This window comes from Prenolepis imparis, unplaced genomic scaffold (assembly GCF_030444845.1).
Source record: "Prenolepis imparis isolate NDT839.2.m4 unplaced genomic scaffold, iyPreImpa1.0 SCAF_13, whole genome shotgun sequence".
Taxonomy (NCBI): Eukaryota; Metazoa; Arthropoda; class Insecta; order Hymenoptera; family Formicidae; genus Prenolepis; species Prenolepis imparis.
The window spans coordinates 5,526,304-5,548,224 of NW_028141171.1; the positions used below are offsets into that span (position 1 = coordinate 5,526,304).

Here is a 21,921-nt window from a genome sequence, read left to right on the forward strand (position 1 = left end):
TAAAAATATTATTTACAACGCATGCTAATGACTTCCCGGACGATTTGATTATCTCTCCGCCACTCGATTGTCTCCGTTGCGATACTGCTTTAATCGCGCAGTCGTGACGGAATCGCCATCTGATTCGCGTCGATAGTCAATGGCACATCTGTGAGCCAAGATGGCGTCGCTCATTGACAACTACGAGCAGCAGTACGCTGTTCTGACAGCTGACATCACCGCAAAGATCGGTCGGATAAGAATCCAAAGCGGCGGTAAGAAATTATCGAGACGCGATTAAACGCGTCGTAATGATCGCTTTAATGTTTTTTACAACGCGTTGGTTGCTCAAAGCGACCGCCACGCAAGATCGCCGCCTTTATAAGAATGATAATCGATACACGTGACGTAATTCGCAGGTGAGAAAAGGGCCTTTATCCAGGATGTGGACCGGCAAATTGAAGAAGCTCAAGAGCTGGTAATTGAATTTTACGTTCTCTCTTACATGTATTACAAATGTCTAGACGAAGTGCCTTGTGGATCTCACTTTTGCCGATTGTCGAAAGATTTGTCGTGTTAGGGTTAGAAAATTGTTTTGTATTTTATAAATTGCATATACTTTTTTTTATAAGAAATTGACGCGATAAATTGTAAAAAGTATGTGCGACGTTAAACGTTTTTTTTTTCTTGCATTCAATAGGTCTGACTATGTATTTTGACTATTGAAAGATTCATTTACATTTTATATGATGTTTATGATTGAAGCGTGAGGGATAATGTATTCCGCATGAATAATCTAAAAATTTTAATGAGATCACAAGTGCTTCTCATATATTATGATGCGCGGTTCAAATAATTGTTCAGCAGGCTGTCAAAGCTATAATTGTAACACTTTACATTTTTTATATTTGTCTTCAATTTTGAAATTATCTATTTTTTTTAAAACAAAAATATATTAAATTGTTTCTGAGTTCATTGATTGAAAACCCTAGAATTTGTTACTTTTATAAATTAGCAAAATTTTCTGTTTTAAATATACGTTTACAAGAGTTTTACTTATAGATAAATTTTTCTACAGAAATATTTAAAGTTAAATATCAAAAAAGTATATGAAAAAAAGCATTTGATTAAATTTGAATTAGAAAAAAGTCGAATTTCAATTGAAGCAACAAAATTAAAATAAAAAATTAGGATAGGCTATAAATAGACCAATAAAATCAGGAACAATTATGCGTCTGAACATGTTTTTTCTTTATCTCTTCATTTTCTATTTGCAATATTTCATTACAAAATATTTGCCTCAGATCAGTGCCTATTTAATTTGCAGTTGGAGCAAATGGAGCTGGAAGTTCGTGGGATAAACGGAACCGCTCGCGATCGCCTGCGCGGTCGCGTGGAGAGTCATAGAGCGGAATTGAAACGCCTAACGCAAGAATTTCAAACAGCGAAGAAACCAAAGGAGGACGCTGGTGAGATTACGGTGGACGAGTCATGGGACAACAATGTGACGGAAGACCAAAGAAAAAGACTGTTGGACGCATCCGAGAGGATAGAACGGACCGGACGCACGTTACAAAATGGTTATCGTATGGCGTTGGAAACGGAGGAAATCGGCTCTCAGGTGCTAACGGAACTTCACGAGCAGCGAGAAACGATACAGCGAAGCCGAGGGAGGGTAAGTTGTTAATTATACAATTATTAAAGCGTGTATAAAGCATGAAAGCGACGCGCCGATCGAAGAAGGTACAAAATAATAGTGTTAGCCTATAATAATGATTTCTCCCTCGTTTTCAAGTTACGGGAAACGGATGCAGAGTTGGGTCGTGGCTCTCGATTATTATCAGGGATGATCTTCCGGAGCCTCCAACAGAGAATTATTTTAGCAGCGGTAGCATTAGTACTGATAATTGTCGCATGCATTGTGATATATTACAGTTTTAAGTCTAAGAGTTAAAGAGAACAGATATGTATTCTCTTCAACCAGATCCACCAGATGTGATTTGGAAGTCATATTTATTTGAAATCAGAGACTTGAAAATGTTATTTCTATCAAATTGCGAGGTTAAGTAATTATGTATTATATATATAGGTGTGTATATATATATATATATATATATATATATATATATATCATTCTATATCGTCTATTTTGTACTTGTTTGTTACATTTTGCCACGAGACACGATCTTTGCTATATGTACATATTTTCTCATCAATTCATCCAATCGACATTGGACGACTGAATGATGACTTTGATCTCCAGACGAAAAAAAACCAACATAGCAAACGAGTACAAAACTAGCAAAATGTCATCAAACGAGAACAAAAGATCCCGTTCAGTGTTATTTAAAGTCTTATATAAAAAAATATTGACCCATTCTCGTAGGAAGATAAATCTTATAAAACGGTTTCACAATTCTTTCCTATCTGCGCGATAAAGATAAAATCAGTATCCGTCGAATCAATAATTCATTATCAAATGCATTATTTTCGTATGGCGGAAAGAATCGCAAAATCGCTTCTATATCGTTATCTCGTTAACGTCATATCTGGAAGATCGGTGGTAAACACTTGCCCTACGTTTCAAGTTTCGAAAGATACTCCGAACCACAAAATATATATTCCAACAAGAAATGTATTTATTAAGTAATATCAAGGTTTTTTTTTCGACGTTGTGCGCGCCGACTTTATCGGGTATATTGAAATATTATCCCTTCAAATTAACAATTACGTGTAATTGTTGTAACCTTGACCTGAGCCGTAATCGAACCTTGACCTGAGCCGTAATCGAGCGAGTTCATTGACGGACTCTAATTAATTAAAAATGCATTCTATAATTTATCTCTTATACGAGAATAACAACGGTCGCCGCGTGTACATCATTGAGATTTACGTGAATAAAGAAGGATCGAGTTGTACATACATCCATCACCGAAAGTATCAAAGGATGCTTGTAATTGAGAAAGTGAGAAAGAATGAGAGAGAAATTAGACGCGCCTAAATAATAACTCCTTTTATTATTTGTAATGTTATCATTTACCTTAATTAGCCTAAACGGTGCTTTTGTCTGCGACCCCCTAATATACCTGTGAAAATGATATATAATAAAAGTATCGAGGGTTAACGAATATTTTCGATGACAATATAGTGACTTCGATGAGAGAGGCAGCGGCGGCGAGGAAAGGCGCTTTGCTTCCTTCTCTATCATCGCTTCTTTTTTTTTATTTTTTTTTAAGATCAGTGCTGGTGCGGGCGAACGATAAGTACGAAATCGCTCAGTCTGGTCAGTCCAAGTGTTGATACAGATCTTCTATCTGTGGCTTGAAATACGCTTTCAGTTGAGGCCGTTTCGATTTTAACGTTGGTGTTAGAAGCCCATTTTGTACGGAGAACGGGTCTGGATGGAGATAAATATCTTTCACCTGCAAAATATATAATTATAAATATCTTTCACGTGTAAGAATAATTAAAAAAGTGTGTCATTAAATTCTCAAATCATCGTCATACTTTGACTCTTATTTTTATCTTCTATAGAAATTAAAATAGAATGCGACTCTAAAAAAAAATCTCTCTCCTTGAATCGCCTAAGTAAGAGAAAGAGAATAGAAAAGAATAAAAAGCGATAATTTACCTGTTCGAAGGATTTGAGACCAGCTTCTTTTCCCCACGTTAGCATATCATCCATGATTAGTTTTTTGACTTCCGGATTAGCGCACAAGACGCTCAACGTGCCAGGTATGCCATTTTCAACCGCCCAGCACTTGACTACGTCTACATCTGGTATTACTATTGCTATGATACAAGATTTCAGTGACTCTCCATGGACGAATACTTGTTGTACATATTGGCTGCGTACATAGATATTTTCGATCTTCTCCGGCACGATATATTCTCCCTGCGACAACTTGAAGATATGCTTCTTCCGATCGATTATTTTTAACGTTCCGTTCTGAAAGCAATTTTAAGAAAATATAAGAAAAATATATTATTTACGTATATTATAAAATATATATATATATATATATAAGAAAAATACCCAAGTAGCAAAAAATGTATAAAAAATGTTTAAAACTCATTAAAAACTCATTTTCAAAGATATTTAAAAAATCTTAAAATAATTGATTAAGTCCCTTTTTATTCATTAAAAAATATTTATTTTAACGTTAAATAAATATTTATATTACATTAACGTTAAAATAAAGATTTTTTTCATGAATAAAAAGGGACTTAACCAATTATTTTAACATTTTTTAAATATCTTTGAAAATGAGTTTTAAACATTTTTTATACATTTTTTTGCTACTTGGGTATATGATTTATATATATTATAAAAATTTGTAAGAATAAGGGATTGATCGGCTCGGTTGAAAATTTCCAGCATGAGAATAAAAATTCGCGACAATATGAAATGTGATCACTCACAGGCTGCCACATGCCGATGTCTCCTGTGTGATGCCATCCCTGTTCATCGATCACCTCGGCAGTCTTTTCAGGATCCTTGTAGTATCCCATGAAGATGTTGCTACCTTTGACGCAAACCTCACCCTGATTATTCGTCGCGTAATATTCCATCTCCGGAACATCGGTGAGCTTGACGCAACAACAAGCCACTGGTGGCCCCACATGTTCCGGCACGTGATCGCCCTGCATTCAGAGATGAAAAACACTTGAATTAAATTTATCTACGGATTAAATTTAAAAAAAAAAGAATGGAAAGAAATGTCTTTTCGCAGAAAATATATCATTTTGTTCGCCAAAGAGGAATTTATCAGCGAATATTTTGCACATACAACACTATGCCACGTATATAATATCTACAAGATATTACACATGTATAAATTAATGGATCGATGAATTTGACGATGAAATGCGAGTTACAGTCAATAGTTAATTGTCTCTAGAGGTGGCGTACCACGTGCCCTGGCACATGGCTCTAAAGCTTTGATTCGTTGACAGAAATATCTGCGACCACGCGCGCGCGCAACTATACAGCTATGTCGATATCTCGCAGACGCGCTAAGAATAGAGAGGCCACATCACTTGATTATTAGTCAGTATATTCAATAAAAACAATATTTTTGAACGCCATTAATCAGTCAGCAATAAGATGCGCATGCAATTGCGCATTTTTACAAATATGTAGTAAAGAACAAAGTGATATTAATTTCTGGATTATTAAGAGTGTCTATAAAACAGCGTTTCTCAAACTATATTTGTCCAAGCTTTCACAAGATTATAATAAAAAAAAAATCGTATCATAAATCTATTTACATAATTAAATTTGTCGAAAATCTTGTTCATGCGCAAAATATTCTGCAATCTGCGTTAATGTATCATCTGCGATCGATATGTTTGGAAATCATCGTGTTAGAATTATAACATTTGATTTCGCATGTCTTCGTGATTCGATGGAATTAAATGATGATGCAATGAACGATCTATATCGAACATCATGATTTATTTATTTATGAAAAACTCTATAATTGCACAAATCGATTATCGAATAAATGTTTGAGCTTTGAGCACATGTGAAGAATTTACGGAATTTCTCACAACGAAGATCTATATCTCTATTAAATTTTCCGCATAATGTTGGTTTTGTCGCAGTGCCAAACGGCATTCGATGAGGCATGATATTCGCTTTTCACGATACTTGGTTTTGAGTTTGACATTGGTGGAGGACCGATAAAATTCTTTATACATACCTACATATATTTAATCGGTAAAACGATAAACTTGTCACGCGACTTTGTATAGGTTGTCTTTTAAGACAGTTTCGCGCATTTATAGAAGTGATATTTGCCATAAATAAATAAATAAATAAATGAATGAATAGTACACACACATATACACATACGAATGCTGCATATAAATTATATAAGAAAATAACTCTATGCGTTACTTCAAAGTTTACTTATCTACTATGCATGATCTACATATAACATGCTTATCAGACTGGGTTTTAAAAAATGTATTTGCTGAGCATTTATCGATCCGCTCATATAACCGCTGTTAGTAGCTATGTATGATCTAAAGGTCCCTATAATACACGTATACACATCTATATTTGTGTATTTTTTTCTTTAAACATTGCTCGAAGGATATTAACAGTCTTATAGACGTTTGTCTATCACCAAACGCTTTCTATCTTTTCTCCCAAGAATATAAGAAAACTAGCGCAATTGTATTCTTAGATGAAGAATAATTCTCCACAGATTCAGAGAGAGAGAGAGAGAAAGAAAAAAGAAAATATTAAAGAAACAAAATAACTGCTATAAATGAAAATGGATAACATGATAAAAAAATAAAATAATAAAGTACAATGGAAAGAGGAAATAAAATATATTCAAGTACGAGTAGATTTATATGTACGCAGGGTACAAAGATCCACCGTTACGACGTATTTTGACATCGCACTCTCTCTTTAAATTTATTCTTCGACAACTTTGTAGAAATCAGCACCGGTAATTTACGACTGACGGCCATAAAACCCGCGAAAACGAGGTTTCAACGACTGACACACACACATACACACACTGTCGTGGAGATACGAACCTGAATAGTAAGCGTTATTGGCGCGGTGCATTCCGTCTGACCGTAACCCTCGACCACCAGGCAGCCCAAGGCGCATCTGGTGAACGTGAGCACGTTTCCGGCCAGCGGCGCAGAACCCACGAGCATCAGTCTCAACCTGCCGCCCATCGAGTCCTGGATCTTCCTGAATACGATCTTGTCCCATATACTGTTCATCCTGACGATGCTCTTCTTGATCTCCGTCTCTTTCGCCCGCATGCCCATGTTGAAGATCATCCTCTTCAGGAACGAGCTGCGAAGCTCGCTGTGCACCTGCAGACACGTAATCAGGAATCAGGAAGAAAATAATGATAGAAAAAAAAGGAGGGCATGACGCGCACACACACATTTTCCGTATATATTCTATTTTTAGATTTTGTATTGTCTATACCAGCTTTTTTTATAGTAAACCTGTCATACGAAATGCGTCACAATCAGCTATATATTAATATCTCTCATCTCTCATATATATTTCTCACTTACAAGCGATAATATTTTCCTCCACGTCATCGAGACGTGCGTTGTTGCATCTCGATAATTTTGATCGCCCGGTATATAGGATACTTTTATTATTATTATTTCAGCGGGTTAATATAAAACGGAGAAGAAGGTCTATTTAGACAGCTGCGATCGATGTCACATCGATTGGCAAATGATAATAAATAAATTTATCATCCGCGAATTCGGAAACTGAGAGAAGCTCGAGAATATCCGAATTTATTCGCTTTTCTATTATCTTTTATCAAATTTTGATCAGTTACGTGACTTATCTATTAATTTTTTTACTCAGCAATCTCTGCTAAACTCTGCAATCCTGTTACATAGCATGTGTATAAAAAAAACACGGCCTCTCCGTCCCCTTGTTGGATTTTTCTCTTTTGCTTTTCGAAATTCGGGTGGAGTAATCAGAAAATACGTCTCCGCACTCGACAAAAGATACGACGACAGCGAAATTCAATGATACATTCGAGCGCGTGTGCCCCATTCAGACGAGAACGTCGCGGGGTTGATTTTGCACCTGTTCCCCTCGTTTTCGCGATACAGCGAATCGCGCTGGCATGTCATGAATTATTGCATAGCCGCGAGAAATTTCGCGAGACGCGCCAAGTGAGCGCAATTACGATTGAGAATTGCAATAACGATGCCCAATAATGCCTCATTTAAGGATTAATTTTAGAAAATTTTTATGAAGACGAGGGAGAGAAAATATTTTTTTTACATTCTCATAAGATTAATATTATAAGTTAAATATATTTATAGTTCGTAGAATATATTTATATATTTATAATTCATATTATATATAATTATAAATATATCTTATTTTAATAAATATAATATTTATAAAAATAATATATATTTACAATTATATGTATATATATATATATGAAGAAACATCATCTCGGGAGGGAGGAGGGGAGAAATTATAAATTGGATCAAGATTATAAACATTTAACGATGTTTTTGCTGTCGAGTATTGTATGTGAAAAAGACTATTTTATTTAGGCAAGTTATTTAGGTTTAATATCGGAATACGCTGTCGTCGCGCCATAAAAATATTGAATGGTGTCCAAGAACACGCAACTTCCATTTAACACAATGGACCATATGCTAATAATAGTAATTATGTTAAATGAAAGTATGCAAGGAAACTCTAAACTCTTTTAACTTAAAGAAAAACATAGACTTTTAATTAACTTAATGTCACGTAAAAGGCATCGTTGTTTTTTGTAAAAATTTACAATGCTAATTGACTCTTTTTACCAGATGCGTAATATAACAGAATTAAAATGTTTATAGACTATTCTTGTAACATCGAGATACAGATAAAAGAAGACACACAGCCTATGCTATGTCAATGACTTCTAAAAATAAACGAATATAATGCTTATCGTAAAAGTGTAAACACGGATTATCTAATTAAAACAAGAGCTTTCTTAACATGTTGAATCAATTGGATTGTTTAAAAAGTTTAATTATATACATATGTATATATAAGTTTTCTATATCTTATTAATGAATTATTTGGACCTTGTTCATGAATTATCATCGTTTAAATTATGATAATAGGACCAATCAAATATTATTTGTATTGATAATTAATCTCACGCAAATTATAAGTACTGTAAGACTATAAATTATATAATTCTATCGGGGATTATTCGAAATGAATTTTCATAGTTTATATTTTTTTATCCCATGTGTATATAAACAATTATAAAAACACATTCCGAATAATCCAATGAATACATATATATGTACGTAATAAAATTTTTGCAGCCGAGAGTGTCAAAAAACACGATATATGACAATAAAACATCTATATATCATGCAAATCCAGCGATTGACCAAAAGTGCGAACCAAAAATAAAACTGCACGTAAAATCGACGAAAAATACAAACGAACAACAGCAATAAATCATTTGAAATAAATAATGATGACAAAGAGAACGCAATTACGCGATATTTCAGAATTAAATAGTAGATATCCAGACATAAACAGAGCGCGAGTACAAATGTTTCTTTCATAAAAAGCTTATTTTTTCTGGAAAATTACATTTCTCGTCCCTCCCCTTTCGCTTCTTTCATCTTTACGATTAAATATATATATAACATCCTATTATCTTTCCATTCTCTCGAGAATAATAAGAGTGTGTTGCATATTAAAAAGTAATTTAATATGAATAAGTTATCAGTCGCGTGATTCTCGATGATAAATAAAGCTACTTCGATGTGCAACCTTCTGAATGACATTTGAATGACAAGAGAAACTCAAGCGATCGCTCACCTTGTCGTACATTCGGTTCAGCAGCCTAGGCACGGCTGGCATGATGGTAGGTCTGAGGGCCTTCATGTCCTCGGGCAGCCTCTTGATGTCACCGCTGTAAAAGCCGACGGAGCCGCCCATCATGTACAGGGTGTTCTCGCAGCAGCGCTCCAGCATGTGAGCTAATGGCAAGAAGCTGATGAGCGTGTCCTTGCTCGTCAGTCCGTGATCGCCCAGCTGCAGCAACACCGAACAATTAGCTGCCATGATGTTCTGATGCGTCAACATGACGCCCTTCGGGTTGCCGGTGGTGCCGGATGTGTAACATATCGTGCAGAGGTCGGACGGCTTCGGCGGCACTTCCGGATGATTCTTCTGGGCACCGAGACGCTCGATGTCGTCGAATGCGTACAGCTCGATGCCGCGGTTTGTCGCCCGTTGCTTCGTCGCTGGCCGCGTCTCCTTCATCACCACCAGCTTCCGTAAACACCTATGATTATAAAGGATGCTGAGGAAATGTTGACAATAAGAGAAACTTCCTCGCAGTCGGGGAAGCCTCTCGCGCGTCAGCTTTGTATATGTAAGCTCTTGTGGGCGCTTTTGGCAGCGTTACAAATTAACACTTTCAACATCGCGCTTGCTTTCGGTAGCGGCTTTTGAAAACGGTTTCTTTGAGAAAATCGTGTTGACCACGTCTCGTGAGGTCGCGTGACGTTGCGTCATAAACGAAAACTTGTTATGAGGTATTAATAAAATATAGACTCTCCTCTCTAAAAAATATGTCAAAGGACGCGCAATTAAAGTGCCATTAATAATGCAATGATTGAAATACTTTGCATGTATTTTTAACCGTATGAATTTTGCGCAATTGAAGGAAATAAAAATTCCTTTTTTTCTGAATATTATTTCGTAATTATAGATCGTATAATGATTCTCTAAGAGAAGTTATTCGTTATAATCTAATTATACATTTATGCATAAATTATCTGGCATCTAATATGCAATCGATATATCAGCGGGAACGAAATTACATTATGTACAATTCTTTCATTAGTATGTTAAATTAAACTCTGTTTAATTCTTAAGAGCGCGTGTATTCCATTTATAATGGAGAGCGTTGATAATATTATAAATTTTCAGATTGCATATAATTATGCAAAATAAATTTTTCATGAAAATGTGTGTCGAACGTTTACGGAAAAAAAAACTAGCCATCATAGTTAAATTTTAGCTGTCTCTATATTACACCTGAAATTTATCATGCCTAAATTTTAGCTATAATAGCTAATATTTTTTAGCTATAGTTAAACAGAGAATTCTTCGTTAAACTATAGCTTAAAAATATTAGTTACCATAGTTGATTTTTTTCCGTGTTGCTGTATGCGTTTGCATACTGCTTAACATTTTAAACAACTGGTAATTAAATCAAGTAACCGACAGAATAAATAAGTAGAGCGAAAAATGAAGTAATACGTATCTTAAAATCGAAATAATTTAACAGAGTTACGGACTGTTCAAAGAACTAGAGGACAATTTAAAACTCAGATTGAAGATCTTAATTACAATTAAGATAATAAATAATTATGATTTCATTCTTAACACCCTAGTACGATTTTTAGAGAATTGTCAAAGGTGTCACGTACCTCGGTGCTTTGTCGAGGAGCAAATTGCACTTTTGGTCATCTTCGCATACCACCAGATGAATATCGGTCTGATTGATTATATACGCGCAAGCGTCCGGGCCCAAGGTGTCGTACAATGGCACCACCACGAGCGAATACGTGTAGCATGCCTGCTCGGTGAGAACCCACTCGGGGCAATTCTGACTGTACAGACCTACTAAGGTTTGTGGACCAGGGACCAGTCCTAGGGACACTAGGCCGGAACCAAAATTTTTCGCCCTGAGCAGCGTCTCGTTGTAATGAAGCCATTGATAAGGTTTGTTGGGCCCATCCCTCCACCCGAGGCAGGGACCATTATCTGCGAATGAAAAGAATGTCATATTGGATCAAAGAAAGTAATTATACTTTAGCGCAGAGTTGCAAATTTTGTTTAGAATATATTTTTTTGACATATATAATAAGATCGATCAAGATCCGTTTATGCATCAAAAATGAAAAGTTTGAGAGATTAAACGTCTGATGAAAGGGTTAATATGAATCTATTCTATATTGTAACTAGAATATATAAGTGTAATTTATGGCATACTTAAAAATTAACTCGAGTTCGCTCTTTGTTACATTATTACTAACGTATACTTTTATTACTAACGGATTACTAATGTATAATTCTCAACTCGGAAATTCGCGAAATTATGGATCTTAGAAAATATAGAGAAAACATAGAGAGTATCTTGTAAGTAATGCACTACTTTTGTTTGCTGCCCAAGTTTGTTCTGAGAAGGTAAAATCAAATCTCTCGAGACTGAATAATTTTGTTTTTATTTTATTCCTCGCAAACAAAAGGAGATAAAATTTTATCTTAGAGGAGAATTTGATAAAGAAAACGTGCTTTCTTCGACGAAACGTAAAGCGTCTTTTCAATGCAGTTATCAATTATTTAAACGATAAATATTCACATATTGCTTATAATTGTTTAAACCACCGTTTACACCAGAAACGATACTTGTATTTCCAAAGTTTCATAAATTTTTTAGTCGGGGGGAAAAAACTTTCTTTCTCGCGAATCTGAAAGACGAGTAATAGGAGGAATAAATGGTAGCGCACGTGGCAAACTATACTGGTCGCGCAAGATTTTCTCGTACGATTGTCAAGCGAGGGGGACCTCGGCAAGATTATCGATCCTCGGACACGCTTGCCGTCATCGTTAACGTCGTCATCGTTGTAGGTCGCGTAAGGTCTGCGACAGGTGTCGGCCGCGCGGGCGTGGGTTTTCGTTCGGCGAGGCGAAAATAAAAGACGTTATACACGTGCCCGAAATAACTGTCAACCTTCGTCGGAAAGGTCGTCGAATCTCGAAACGATGAGGGACGGATCGCCGGCCGATAATTCGCGCCCGTTAAGCCCGCTCGTTAAGAATCGCCGCGCTTGTTTACGCGTTTTATAGCACGATCGTCGTGCCATGTCGCGCTTGCCAAACTAGCTAGATCGACGATACGCAATTGCCGATGTGTGCGTATATAAACGCTAACATACGAATATCGTAGAGATTTATGACGATTTTCTTCAAACCCTGCCCGTCTCCTTGAGTTATTCTCTCACTCAATTTTCATCGTTTCGACGTTAAGTAAACGCGACGTTGGACACATCAGTTGAACTTAGCATTGGGGAATCGGTTAAACGCCACTGTACTTTAATTAATATGTTTTAATGGGAAATGACTATTTCCATTTTCAAAGATTAGAGTGAATGAACGAGAGGGAGGATTAATGTTGCTTCTGAAAATAATGACTCACTGGATTCCTTGGCGCCGCGACGGAAGCCGTCGTAGAGGGTGCGCGTATCCTCGTACAGAAAGGTAATGAACTTGCCCTCTCTGCCCTCCTTGTAGAACCTTGACACCCGGATATGCTCATTGCCCTGCGAAGAAGAGAAGTCGAGTAAAACACATACACTCGCGCAGACACGAGGTCCGGTCGTTCATTACGTAATCGGACATGTGGCAAGTGCAACACTAAATTTAGCCGGCTCCCCGCGTACATATCGATGCATGTGGATCAGCTGATTATGCGACGCAGGGCGAAAGGGCGCAGGTGAAAGGACACAGCTGCGTGTCATACACTATCGCGATACGTACGTGTATGTTTTCTATATATCGATCTCTCCGCCGTCGAGACCGACGCGGACGTCCGCTTCTTTCGGTCTCATCATCGACGTGCTTGTGCAACGACAACCACCCACGTTTTTTCGACGCATATCGCATCGGCAAAGCATTTCGTACACAAGATTAAAATAACATGTATCCTTCCAGTAATTTGCGGAATTTCTTTCCAAAATATCCATTTTTTTTTAAATTATAATTGCCGGAAATTAAAACGCTTTTACCAAAATTGTGCAAATTTAAATCGGAAAGAAAGTAACATCGTTGAAAATGTGTGTTTTTTAATCGAAACCTATAGAATTTTATTTGCGAGCAAATAAGAACTTGCGAGATGATCTCTCATGATTTAAAATAATGCAGTTATTATTTCGAATCAATTTGCTTAAAAAAAGAGCATTAGTTTATCGCAATCTTATTCCCCATTTAAATCTAAAATTTAAATTCACTTTAAAAAGATTTTAATTTCTAATGTAATTAAATATTGAAATATTTAGCATTAAAAATAAATGAGATAAATTATTAATATAATATGCGCAATGTTAAAAGTTATGTCTTATTATGATAATTACACTACAGTTTCATTATCATATGTCATGACTTATTACGATATCCAGTTATTACAAAGTATTCATTAAAGATTCAAGATGTGGTCAATGAGAGCTTCGAGTCATTTGTCACTCAAATAATATTGCAAAGAATTTACATTTTTATGTCTTCAACGTACAAAAAGATATCTCATACATGTATAACTTGCATAATAAATTGCATTATACCTATCTAACAAAATGTATTTAACTATAGTAAATGTATTTCGTTAAAATATATATTATTCAACAAATCTAATGTAAATTATGCGATAAATTATAATTCCATTTAACCTGAAGTTTCTGTATAAAATATGCAAACGAAAATAGCGTTCTTCGAGCGACATGAAATTATTTCTTACAAGTTAGCATCAAGATTTAGAATCGTGAGAGGATCCAATACTGACCGAATATATCAAATAAAACGAGACACTATTTATCTTCTTCAAAACCCAATAATGTCAAAATGTATCCAATAACTATCATCACATTTTTCCACGATTTTCGACACAAAATACATTTTTCGGCGATTCTTTTGTGTTTTATAAAGAAAATCGGTACATGAATTCAATCTTTCCACGTGAAAAAGACAAGAGAATAAAGAGAACTCGTGAAGATTTATATAATATTTTGCGCAGTTACACGAGTTGCTTTGATCGGCTCGTAAACGAGAAAAAAAGAGTAGCATCGCGTGTGATTATGAGATTTTTCCCGCGGAAGCCTTGATCGTCACCTTGATCGTGTCGGACTGATCGCCGAGATCTAACGGCGGATGGATCGGTTCGGGAAGGAAGCAGCCTGAAGTCATGCTGCTTGATGATGACACGTAAGGCTGGTTCTACATTAGTCGCAGTCGTAAGAGTCGTAAGAAATTGACGAATCACAGTCTATTATTCTTCGATCGCAAGGAGAATAATAGACTGTGATTCGTTAATTTCTTACGATTCTTACGACTGCGACTAATGTAGAACCAGCCTAACACGCACTCTTGACGGGCGCGAACACGCCGTCTCGGGCTCTCCTTTCTCTCGAGAGAAAGATATTGGTCTCTCTCTTCGACACAGGCAGGTGTAAAGACGGATCGGACCAGCTGGACCAACGCGCCCGCGGTCACTGAATTCAAGTCGAGCTTGCGGCCGAGCTTTCGGCCCGAGCTTTTGGCTCGGGATGCGGATATCACGCGGATGATGATGCTGCTCGGCGCTGCTCTTCGCGAAAGAGAGACGCGTCCCATTTTGTCAATATTGCCGTTAGTCATTTGAACAGGTGTATCCTGAGATGTAAGGGTAATATCCCGAAGTTACCGGAAATAGCCGAGTATTTGAGTATATGGTTAATGCCTATAGTTATAGAAAGAAACTCTGATGCTTTGAATCGTTAATGTGACACTAAAGCGCAATTACGGTAGTAAAATTGAAATATTTAGCTAACATACTCGAGCAATTACTTAGGCAGGAATTTTCCTTCACTGCTAGATTCAAATAATGTACGATTCCATGTTTCCCTTTTCTAATTAAGAAAAGCAATAATCTTTTAAATTTCTCGAGAGGAATAACGTAAAAAAAATTGCCAAGAATTATATTGGTTTTAGTTTCTGACTGAGAGTTTGAAATAACAATTGCCATGATGTTTGCATGAAAATGACAGCTTTCTCTCTGATCGTTTTATAGCTGATTCGATTATAGCTTTAATATCATCGTTTCAAATTTTTGAATAAATAGCTTTCTTTTAAAAACAAAATTTTTTTAATAAATAGCCTTTTTTAAAAACGAAAAAATAAACTGAAAAATTAACTTTAAAAGCCGATATATTCGCTGAAAATTATAGAAACATGGAAAAATAATAAAAAATTTAAAAACAGAAATAAAACAGATTTAAATTCTACAAAAAATATATAGAATAACAAAATATCAAAAAAATATAATTTATCGTCATTATTTACATTATATAATTTGCAAAAAAAATTTGCAGAGGAAAATATTTCAAAAATTTCCGATAAAAAAACAATATGTAGCCCATAAATGAGCAATAAATTAGACTTTCGATAACTAAACAGATTATGCTCGTATCAGCTCTGATAAAAGGTAACACAGAGAGATTCTTAATCGCTGAAGATGAGAGATATGTCAGTTTATGTCCGCGTGCACGAATATCTTTCCTCTACATAAAATATTAAAACTCTGCAATGCAGACTTTTTTTGTCTAATCTATACCTATTTCGTGTTCTTTAAATTCAATATAAAATCCAAGGTATCGTTCTCGCGTAGACAGAGATGTAGGAAATACGTTTTCATATATATACTCAAATATATACGTTTCTTTCTTTTTATCGTGCAAATATCAGGAATATTAAATGCAATTAAAAAGCGGAAGTGGGTCGAACGGATCCAAGAGAGACAGAATAATAGTCGAAATAAAAATCCAGAATATATAATAATCTAATTCTGAACGTTCACCTAATTTCCAATCTAATCGATTTCTCATTGCGTAAAAGTGGAACAGCACGATCTAAATCGCAACATCCGCATTGACAGGGCTACAGCGCGACACCGATCGGCCTCGCGAGAGCACGAAGGCCCATCCTACACATGAAGATCCTCGACTATGCGTTTAAATATAGCATGTTGTCGTCCTCGAGGAGTTTGGACGATCGCCAGCGAGAGTTTGGCCGAATGATCAACGCCACACGCTGACAGTGGTTAAACTCTGCTTTTCGCGGTGCTCTTTCATTTTCCACGTACCGTCGCGTGAGCAGATAATTTCTAAAAAGTTGTTCAGGATTGTGATATTACGCTGATAGACATGGAAGATGTGCCGAGCCGCTCCCGAAAACGCTTATTTTACGGATCATTCGCTGTGTAATGTCAGAACCTAAACGAAGGATAGTGTACGTGGAGCAGGTAAAGCAGAATGTCATCTTGCTCCGAAATAAAACTATTTTACGTCTCTTAAAAAAATTGCGTTAAAGATGATAGAGAATTCTAAGCGAGTTTTCATCGAAACAATTTAGCTCTCAAATTGATTAGATTTCTGTTGACTTCTGTTGCAATAGTCTTTCTTAAGAGACCTTTTTTTAGAACAATAACAAATTGATTAGATTTTAGTTTGATCTCACAATTGATGCAAATGAGAAGCAATAAAATATCGTAAAAGTTTGAGATGTAAATAAGAACTGATTTGAATAAAAAGTTATGAACATTAAAAGATAATGAAGTCTGTCATGTCAGTAGTGACGTATTACATTATTACATTACTTTTTATTTATTTACCATTTACTTTTCATTTATTTTCTTGTTCGGATTCTTAAACCATTTCATTTTTATTTGATTTTTAAAAAAATTCAGAGCCTAGTTTTATTGCGATTATCTTGTAAAAGAATCGTAAAAGATATTCTATTAAATATTCACTCTATATAAAAATATCATAGAGTTAAGCGTTGACTATTCGCAATTGAATCGTTTCAATGCGAAAGAATTCTATAACCGCATACATCATTCTAAAGAGATGCAATATAAGTCTTTGATATAATAATCTAATATCCTTTAATACATATAAAATGCAATGATTAATCCTCTCAAAATGTTAAAGCTCTCTGTCTTTCTCTTTCTTGCAACTTTGTAAATCTTATAAAATTAAGTTGACGGCGAAATATTGATCTAAAAACATTCACAAATATTTACGTGTAAACATATTCGAAAAAACGTATATCGGATTCACCAAAATCGATATCTTATTCTCACAACGACAGTAAGGGTCTGAAGGAAAGCTTATGTAAACCGAGTCGAGACGAGCGTCGCTGCGAGCCGATTGGTAAAGTTAATCTGGAAAGCTCATTATATATATCTGTAGTTAGGCTTCAAAAATAACTTTAGCGAAAGGTGTTCAATGCCTGGATATATTTTACAAAGGATTCTATAAAATTGCGTGACGCTAATGTCACTGTAAAACATGTACTTTGTCTGATGAATGAATCGCGAACACGACAGGTAAATATTGCGGCTAATTTAATGAATGCGAGAAAAAAAAAATGCAAAAAAGTCGGAAAGGATATATCATTTCATTGGCAAATTGTACGGCTTCGGTAAATACGTGTGTATTTTCTAGCTTGCTTGCACGTAACTTCAATTAAATACAAGACTAGAATTTTTTTAAATGACAATTAGGAAACTCTTTTCAATACTTTTTGAAAAAAAGTGTATTGGAATCGACAAATTGAATATTCTAACAAAAAAGATGATTATATGATATTTTGCTTTCAATTTTAATTATAAACATATAAAAATGTATACTGTAATAAAAATGGCTAAGAATCTAAAAAACTAACAATTTAAATGTAAAAATAAATAATGTTATACAAAATGTGTAAAACACACATCTTTGCACATATATATATATAAAAAATATAATACGTAATAAATAAAAAAAATAGAGAAGTATAAACATAAATAACTTTCCCCCTTGCTGTCTCTTTATTTTTGAAGAGAAAATGATCTATGAAAATATCTCATATGATATTAGATGGATTTCATGGCATATTGATATTATAAATCGTGTGTTGAAAACACAAAGCAGATAACATCAGCACTACTATAAATATTTAATCGATTCGAATTATTTAAATGTCAGATAAAGTGTTCTTGACCATTTTCGCAATAACATTGCGAGATTATTTGGTAGTTCTGTAATTTCTTTCGATAACATTAGTGCTATTTGCATTATACATAAAATGCATAATTCACAGCGTCAATGTAACTAAAGATAAGAATGATTGACGTATACAATGAAGCAAATAACAAAAATAGAAGTATATAGTTAACATTCACCGATCAATGTCCAAAGAGATGTAACTATAAAAATTCTTCATATCAATCACCGATGATAAATATTGTATTATCTAAGCCTAAGCGTTCATGGCAGAGATATAGGTATGTATATCTATGCACATGAACGTATGATTACGTAGGTTTTTAATTATATGTCAATTCATCTGAGATTAAATCTAGAGTCTAAAAAAAGAAAACAATTATCACATCAAATAATAGTATTTACAATAAGTTATTTATGCATTTTTTTAATAATAATAAATTTTAAAAAATTCTCTTTTTTGTTTAATGCACGTTACAACGCGATTATATCTAATACAATCTAATGTTTACTAATAAACATATTGATATATGATACATATTATAATTTTTCCTCGAATCTTTTGATTTAAATCCATTAGATTTTTAAGAATATTTAAAATTTATATTTTTTTTAATTAATTACGCGACATACAAATGATATCCACTGATCTGGAAGCAAAGATAGGCAATGAATTGGAGATTATTTGAATAAAAGTTTTTTTCGGCGAATGCAAAGATGTATGTATTAAGGTTCGTCGCAGTGAATGTTTCTATATAGCATATTTTCTATATTAATTCTATATTATAATAAAATGAAATTTAAATGATATATGATATCTTCTTATTTTGGATTCTAGATATATTCCCTAACGAGCTTTAACTGACAGTTATATAAGAAAATGGCCCTCTGTATAATTCTTAAAAGATAAAGATTAATGTTCTTCTAGTTAAATTTTTTCAAAAATAAAAATAAGAGTTTCATTAAATTTGCACACACAGAATAATCCACACAAAGCTGTTCTCTTGAAAACTATTTGGCAGAGCAGCAAAATTCTTTCTTATGTTTCAAGGTTCTTTGAGTTTTGGGTTTTTCATGTGACAAGACAATAGTGCCCTTAGGCCCAAAAAACCTACACACAAAAGATTCCAGTAAACGTTAGAATATTAAAAAAGAATTTTAGTACTATCCTAAATAGTTTCTAAGAAAAGTTTGAGACACCTTATTATGGACCATGCTGTACAATAAAATTTACCCAAGCAATAAATCATCTATATGTATATTATTGTTCAATCGAAATGACATTATCAATGAAACGTCACGTTTCTCGTAATTTTCCATCGACGAACAGATCGCAATGAGCGAAGATATATTATATAATCAGAGTATGCAAACAAATCAATCTGTCATAATCATTTTTTCTTATTTGTTTGCAGCGCGTACTGCATATACTATAATCATACTAATTTTTATTCATAATCCCTTCGTATCAATTTCACATTAACACATGTATATATTTTATTATTGCGTATAAAAAAAAACTTTCCGTTGTTTTGTATACTATAATTGCTATAGTAACATTTTTTACTTAACACACGACACACAAATAAGTACTGACACACTTTAAATTGTTCGCTGAAAGACTGAAATATTCTTTAATAAAAATCTCTCGATCTCTAGATAACGATCTTTACATTGCTTAATAATGCGCAATACATAAATCAATTCATTAAATCAAACTGAAAACGCTGTCGCATTAAAATATTTCCATATTTCTCTCGGTATTTAGATAAGAAAATTTCTAGATAGTGATTTTTCGATAACGACGATACGAATCAGTGCTGCACGAATCGAAACCACGTGTTTGATGAAACTTAAAAAAAAATGTCAAAAATAGGTCTATTTCTTTTGGCATCTTTTGGAAGGTACGACTAATAGATGAAATCTATTTTCGTCTTAGAATCGCAAACGTCTTAAGAGCGAGAAGATGACTCGGAAAAAGTGACGAGCAACACACGTGTCTCATCTGTTTCTTACTTACCGGTAGTATCAATGCCTGGGCGTCGAGTGGAAAGAGCGGTCTCTCGGCCTTCGGTCTGGAAGCCCAGTAAGCTACCCCGGTGACGAAGAGAGCACCGGCTGCGCCGCCCAGATACGGTAGGTAGTCCTCGAGTTGAGACTGTAACACTTCGTTTAAGATCGTTTGAACCGTTCGGGACTGCCAAAGCTTACGTAATTGGGCGCCACTACTACGTTACCTGCATAACGGCACGGGTTGTATGCGGAGAGACAGGTGCAGACATAAGAGAACGTGCTATTCGCGTGAGAGTCGTCCGACGACTTTGCTAACGATCGGCGAGAGTATTAAACGAGCGCGCTCTCAGCTCACTGACTGACCGAGGAAGATACTAAACGAAGTGAACGTTCGGTCTTGACATCGGACTTGTGTATCCGGGCCCGAAGTCCGAGTCCTATTATCCCTTGTGTCTACGGACCTTGTTCCCGGATATCTATACGAGCTCGTTATCGCGACGCGTCAAACTGTAGCGACTTACAAATACACGCACATATACACACACGTACAGGCACCCATACAAATCGCCGAAATTCAGGTATATGCATTGTGCAACACTTGTAATATTATACGATAAAATCATATCGCGTCCTGAGCGATAGAGCCATGAAAATATAAACAATAATTTCAAATGTGAAAAGAGGGAGAAGGAGCGAAAGGAGAATTAACGAGCGTGTGAGAGATACCGGCACGCGCCCCTCTAATCTTCCATCGTTCTACTAATTATAATTAAATGTAATGATAACGTGATACTCACTGGCGTGAAAGAATAAATAAGTAGGGATGAGTTCCTCCGCCGTGCCGAACCAGTCGAGGACGAGTCCGAGGGCCGCGATTTCAGGAGCGATCGCGGAGAACGGCGGAGCGAGCAGCGTAAAGAGGAGACCGGATGGCGCGCACCCCGGGGGCTGGTCGGCTCTGACTGACCAGGCAGGGGCAACTTAGGGTCAGGGCCACGGCATGACACTGCCTTTTCTTCGCAAACAAAGATATCCCTCGTTTGCTCGAGGTATACGATCGAGCTCGATGTACGTTACGCGATGCGGACTCTCACTGCTGGCGTAAACGCGGCGCCATGACGTCACCCCGCGCATACCGCGCGGCGACGAGGACGGCGCGAATCGATGCCGGGCGCTGCGACGACCACCCTTCCTCGGCGGCCACCCTGACGGAACGATAATCGCCCCCGCGCGCGCGCTGCGCACGCGCGTTACCCTCGTTTTCCTCGTCGACGACGACGACGTTGCAGGCTGGCGAAAAGGAGAAAGGGGTGATCCTATGCATCTCTGTATTACCATAGGGGTGTAATTCACCCCTATCCTCGTTCGATAGCTTATCCTCTTTCTAATACGATGAAGAAGCTGTGCGGTGTATCTTATCCCTATCTTCGTTCGATATCTTATCCTCTTTCTGATACGTTGAAGAAGGATCACGACAATACAAACTGGAATTTATGAAAGATCTATTTAAGTTATAGATTTTTTGATGAAGAGAGCTGTAAATATAATTTTTAAAAATTTGTTACATGATGAGAATACTATAAG

The 21,921-nt window shown here is 35.7% G+C and overlaps 2 protein-coding genes across 8 annotated transcripts; one reads left to right on the forward strand and one right to left on the reverse strand.

Moving 5' to 3' along the window:
- Window positions 1-114: 114 nt before the first annotated feature.
- Vti1a (Vesicle transport through interaction with t-SNAREs 1a) lies at window positions 115-3,001 on the forward strand. Its single transcript, XM_083053428.1, has 4 exons — window positions 115-254; window positions 399-457; window positions 1,307-1,654; window positions 1,775-3,001. The coding sequence occupies exons 1-4, from the start codon at window positions 161-163 to the stop codon at window positions 1,931-1,933; spliced, it is 660 nt and encodes a 219-aa protein (XP_082909554.1). The 5' UTR covers window positions 115-160; the 3' UTR covers window positions 1,934-3,001.
- LOC145944844 (long-chain-fatty-acid--CoA ligase 1) lies at window positions 2,978-21,264 on the reverse strand. Of its 7 annotated transcripts, none has more exons than XM_083053423.1 (9): window positions 21,135-21,264; window positions 20,345-20,490; window positions 12,732-12,855; window positions 10,960-11,296; window positions 9,338-9,806; window positions 6,535-6,825; window positions 4,402-4,623; window positions 3,611-3,928; window positions 2,978-3,401 (listed from the first exon to the last, which is right to left on the reverse strand). In XM_083053423.1, coding segments are annotated over exons 1-9 (2,046 nt in total). In that variant the 5' UTR covers window positions 21,136-21,264; the 3' UTR covers window positions 2,978-3,263. The 7 variants fall into 7 exon arrangements, with proteins under 7 accessions (XP_082909549.1, XP_082909548.1, XP_082909545.1 ...); XM_083053422.1 differs by lacking the exon at window positions 21,135-21,264 and adding an exon at window positions 20,562-21,068 and having other exon boundaries at window positions 20,345-20,482; XM_083053419.1 differs by lacking the exons at window positions 20,345-20,490; window positions 21,135-21,264 and adding exons at window positions 14,402-14,489; window positions 14,667-14,947.
- Between the last annotated feature and the right edge of the window lie 657 nt (window positions 21,265-21,921).

What these genes read in the sequence shown, in the direction of transcription:
- Vti1a (XM_083053428.1), top strand. Translation starts at nt 161, where the DNA reads ATGGCGTCGCTCATTGACAACTACGAGCAGCAGTACGCTGTTCTGACA. An exon ending in GATAAGAATCCAAAGCGGCG is followed by an intron (nt 255 to 398) that starts GTAAGAAATTAT and finishes CGTAATTCGCAG; the next exon opens with GTGAGAAAAGGGCCTTTATC. An exon ending in TACAGCGAAGCCGAGGGAGG is followed by an intron (nt 1,655 to 1,774) that starts GTAAGTTGTTAA and finishes CTCGTTTTCAAG; the next exon opens with TTACGGGAAACGGATGCAGA.
- LOC145944844 (XM_083053419.1), bottom strand. Translation starts at nt 14,938, where the DNA reads ATGACTAACGGCAATATTGACAAAATGGGACGCGTCTCTCTTTCGCGA. An exon ending in CGTGTTCGCGCCCGTCAAGA is followed by an intron (nt 14,490 to 14,666) that starts GTGCGTGTTAGG and finishes ATCATCAAGCAG; the next exon opens with CATGACTTCAGGCTGCTTCC. An exon ending in CAATAACGCTTACTATTCAG is followed by an intron (nt 4,624 to 6,534) that starts GTTCGTATCTCC and finishes CTCTGAATGCAG; the next exon opens with GGCGATCACGTGCCGGAACA.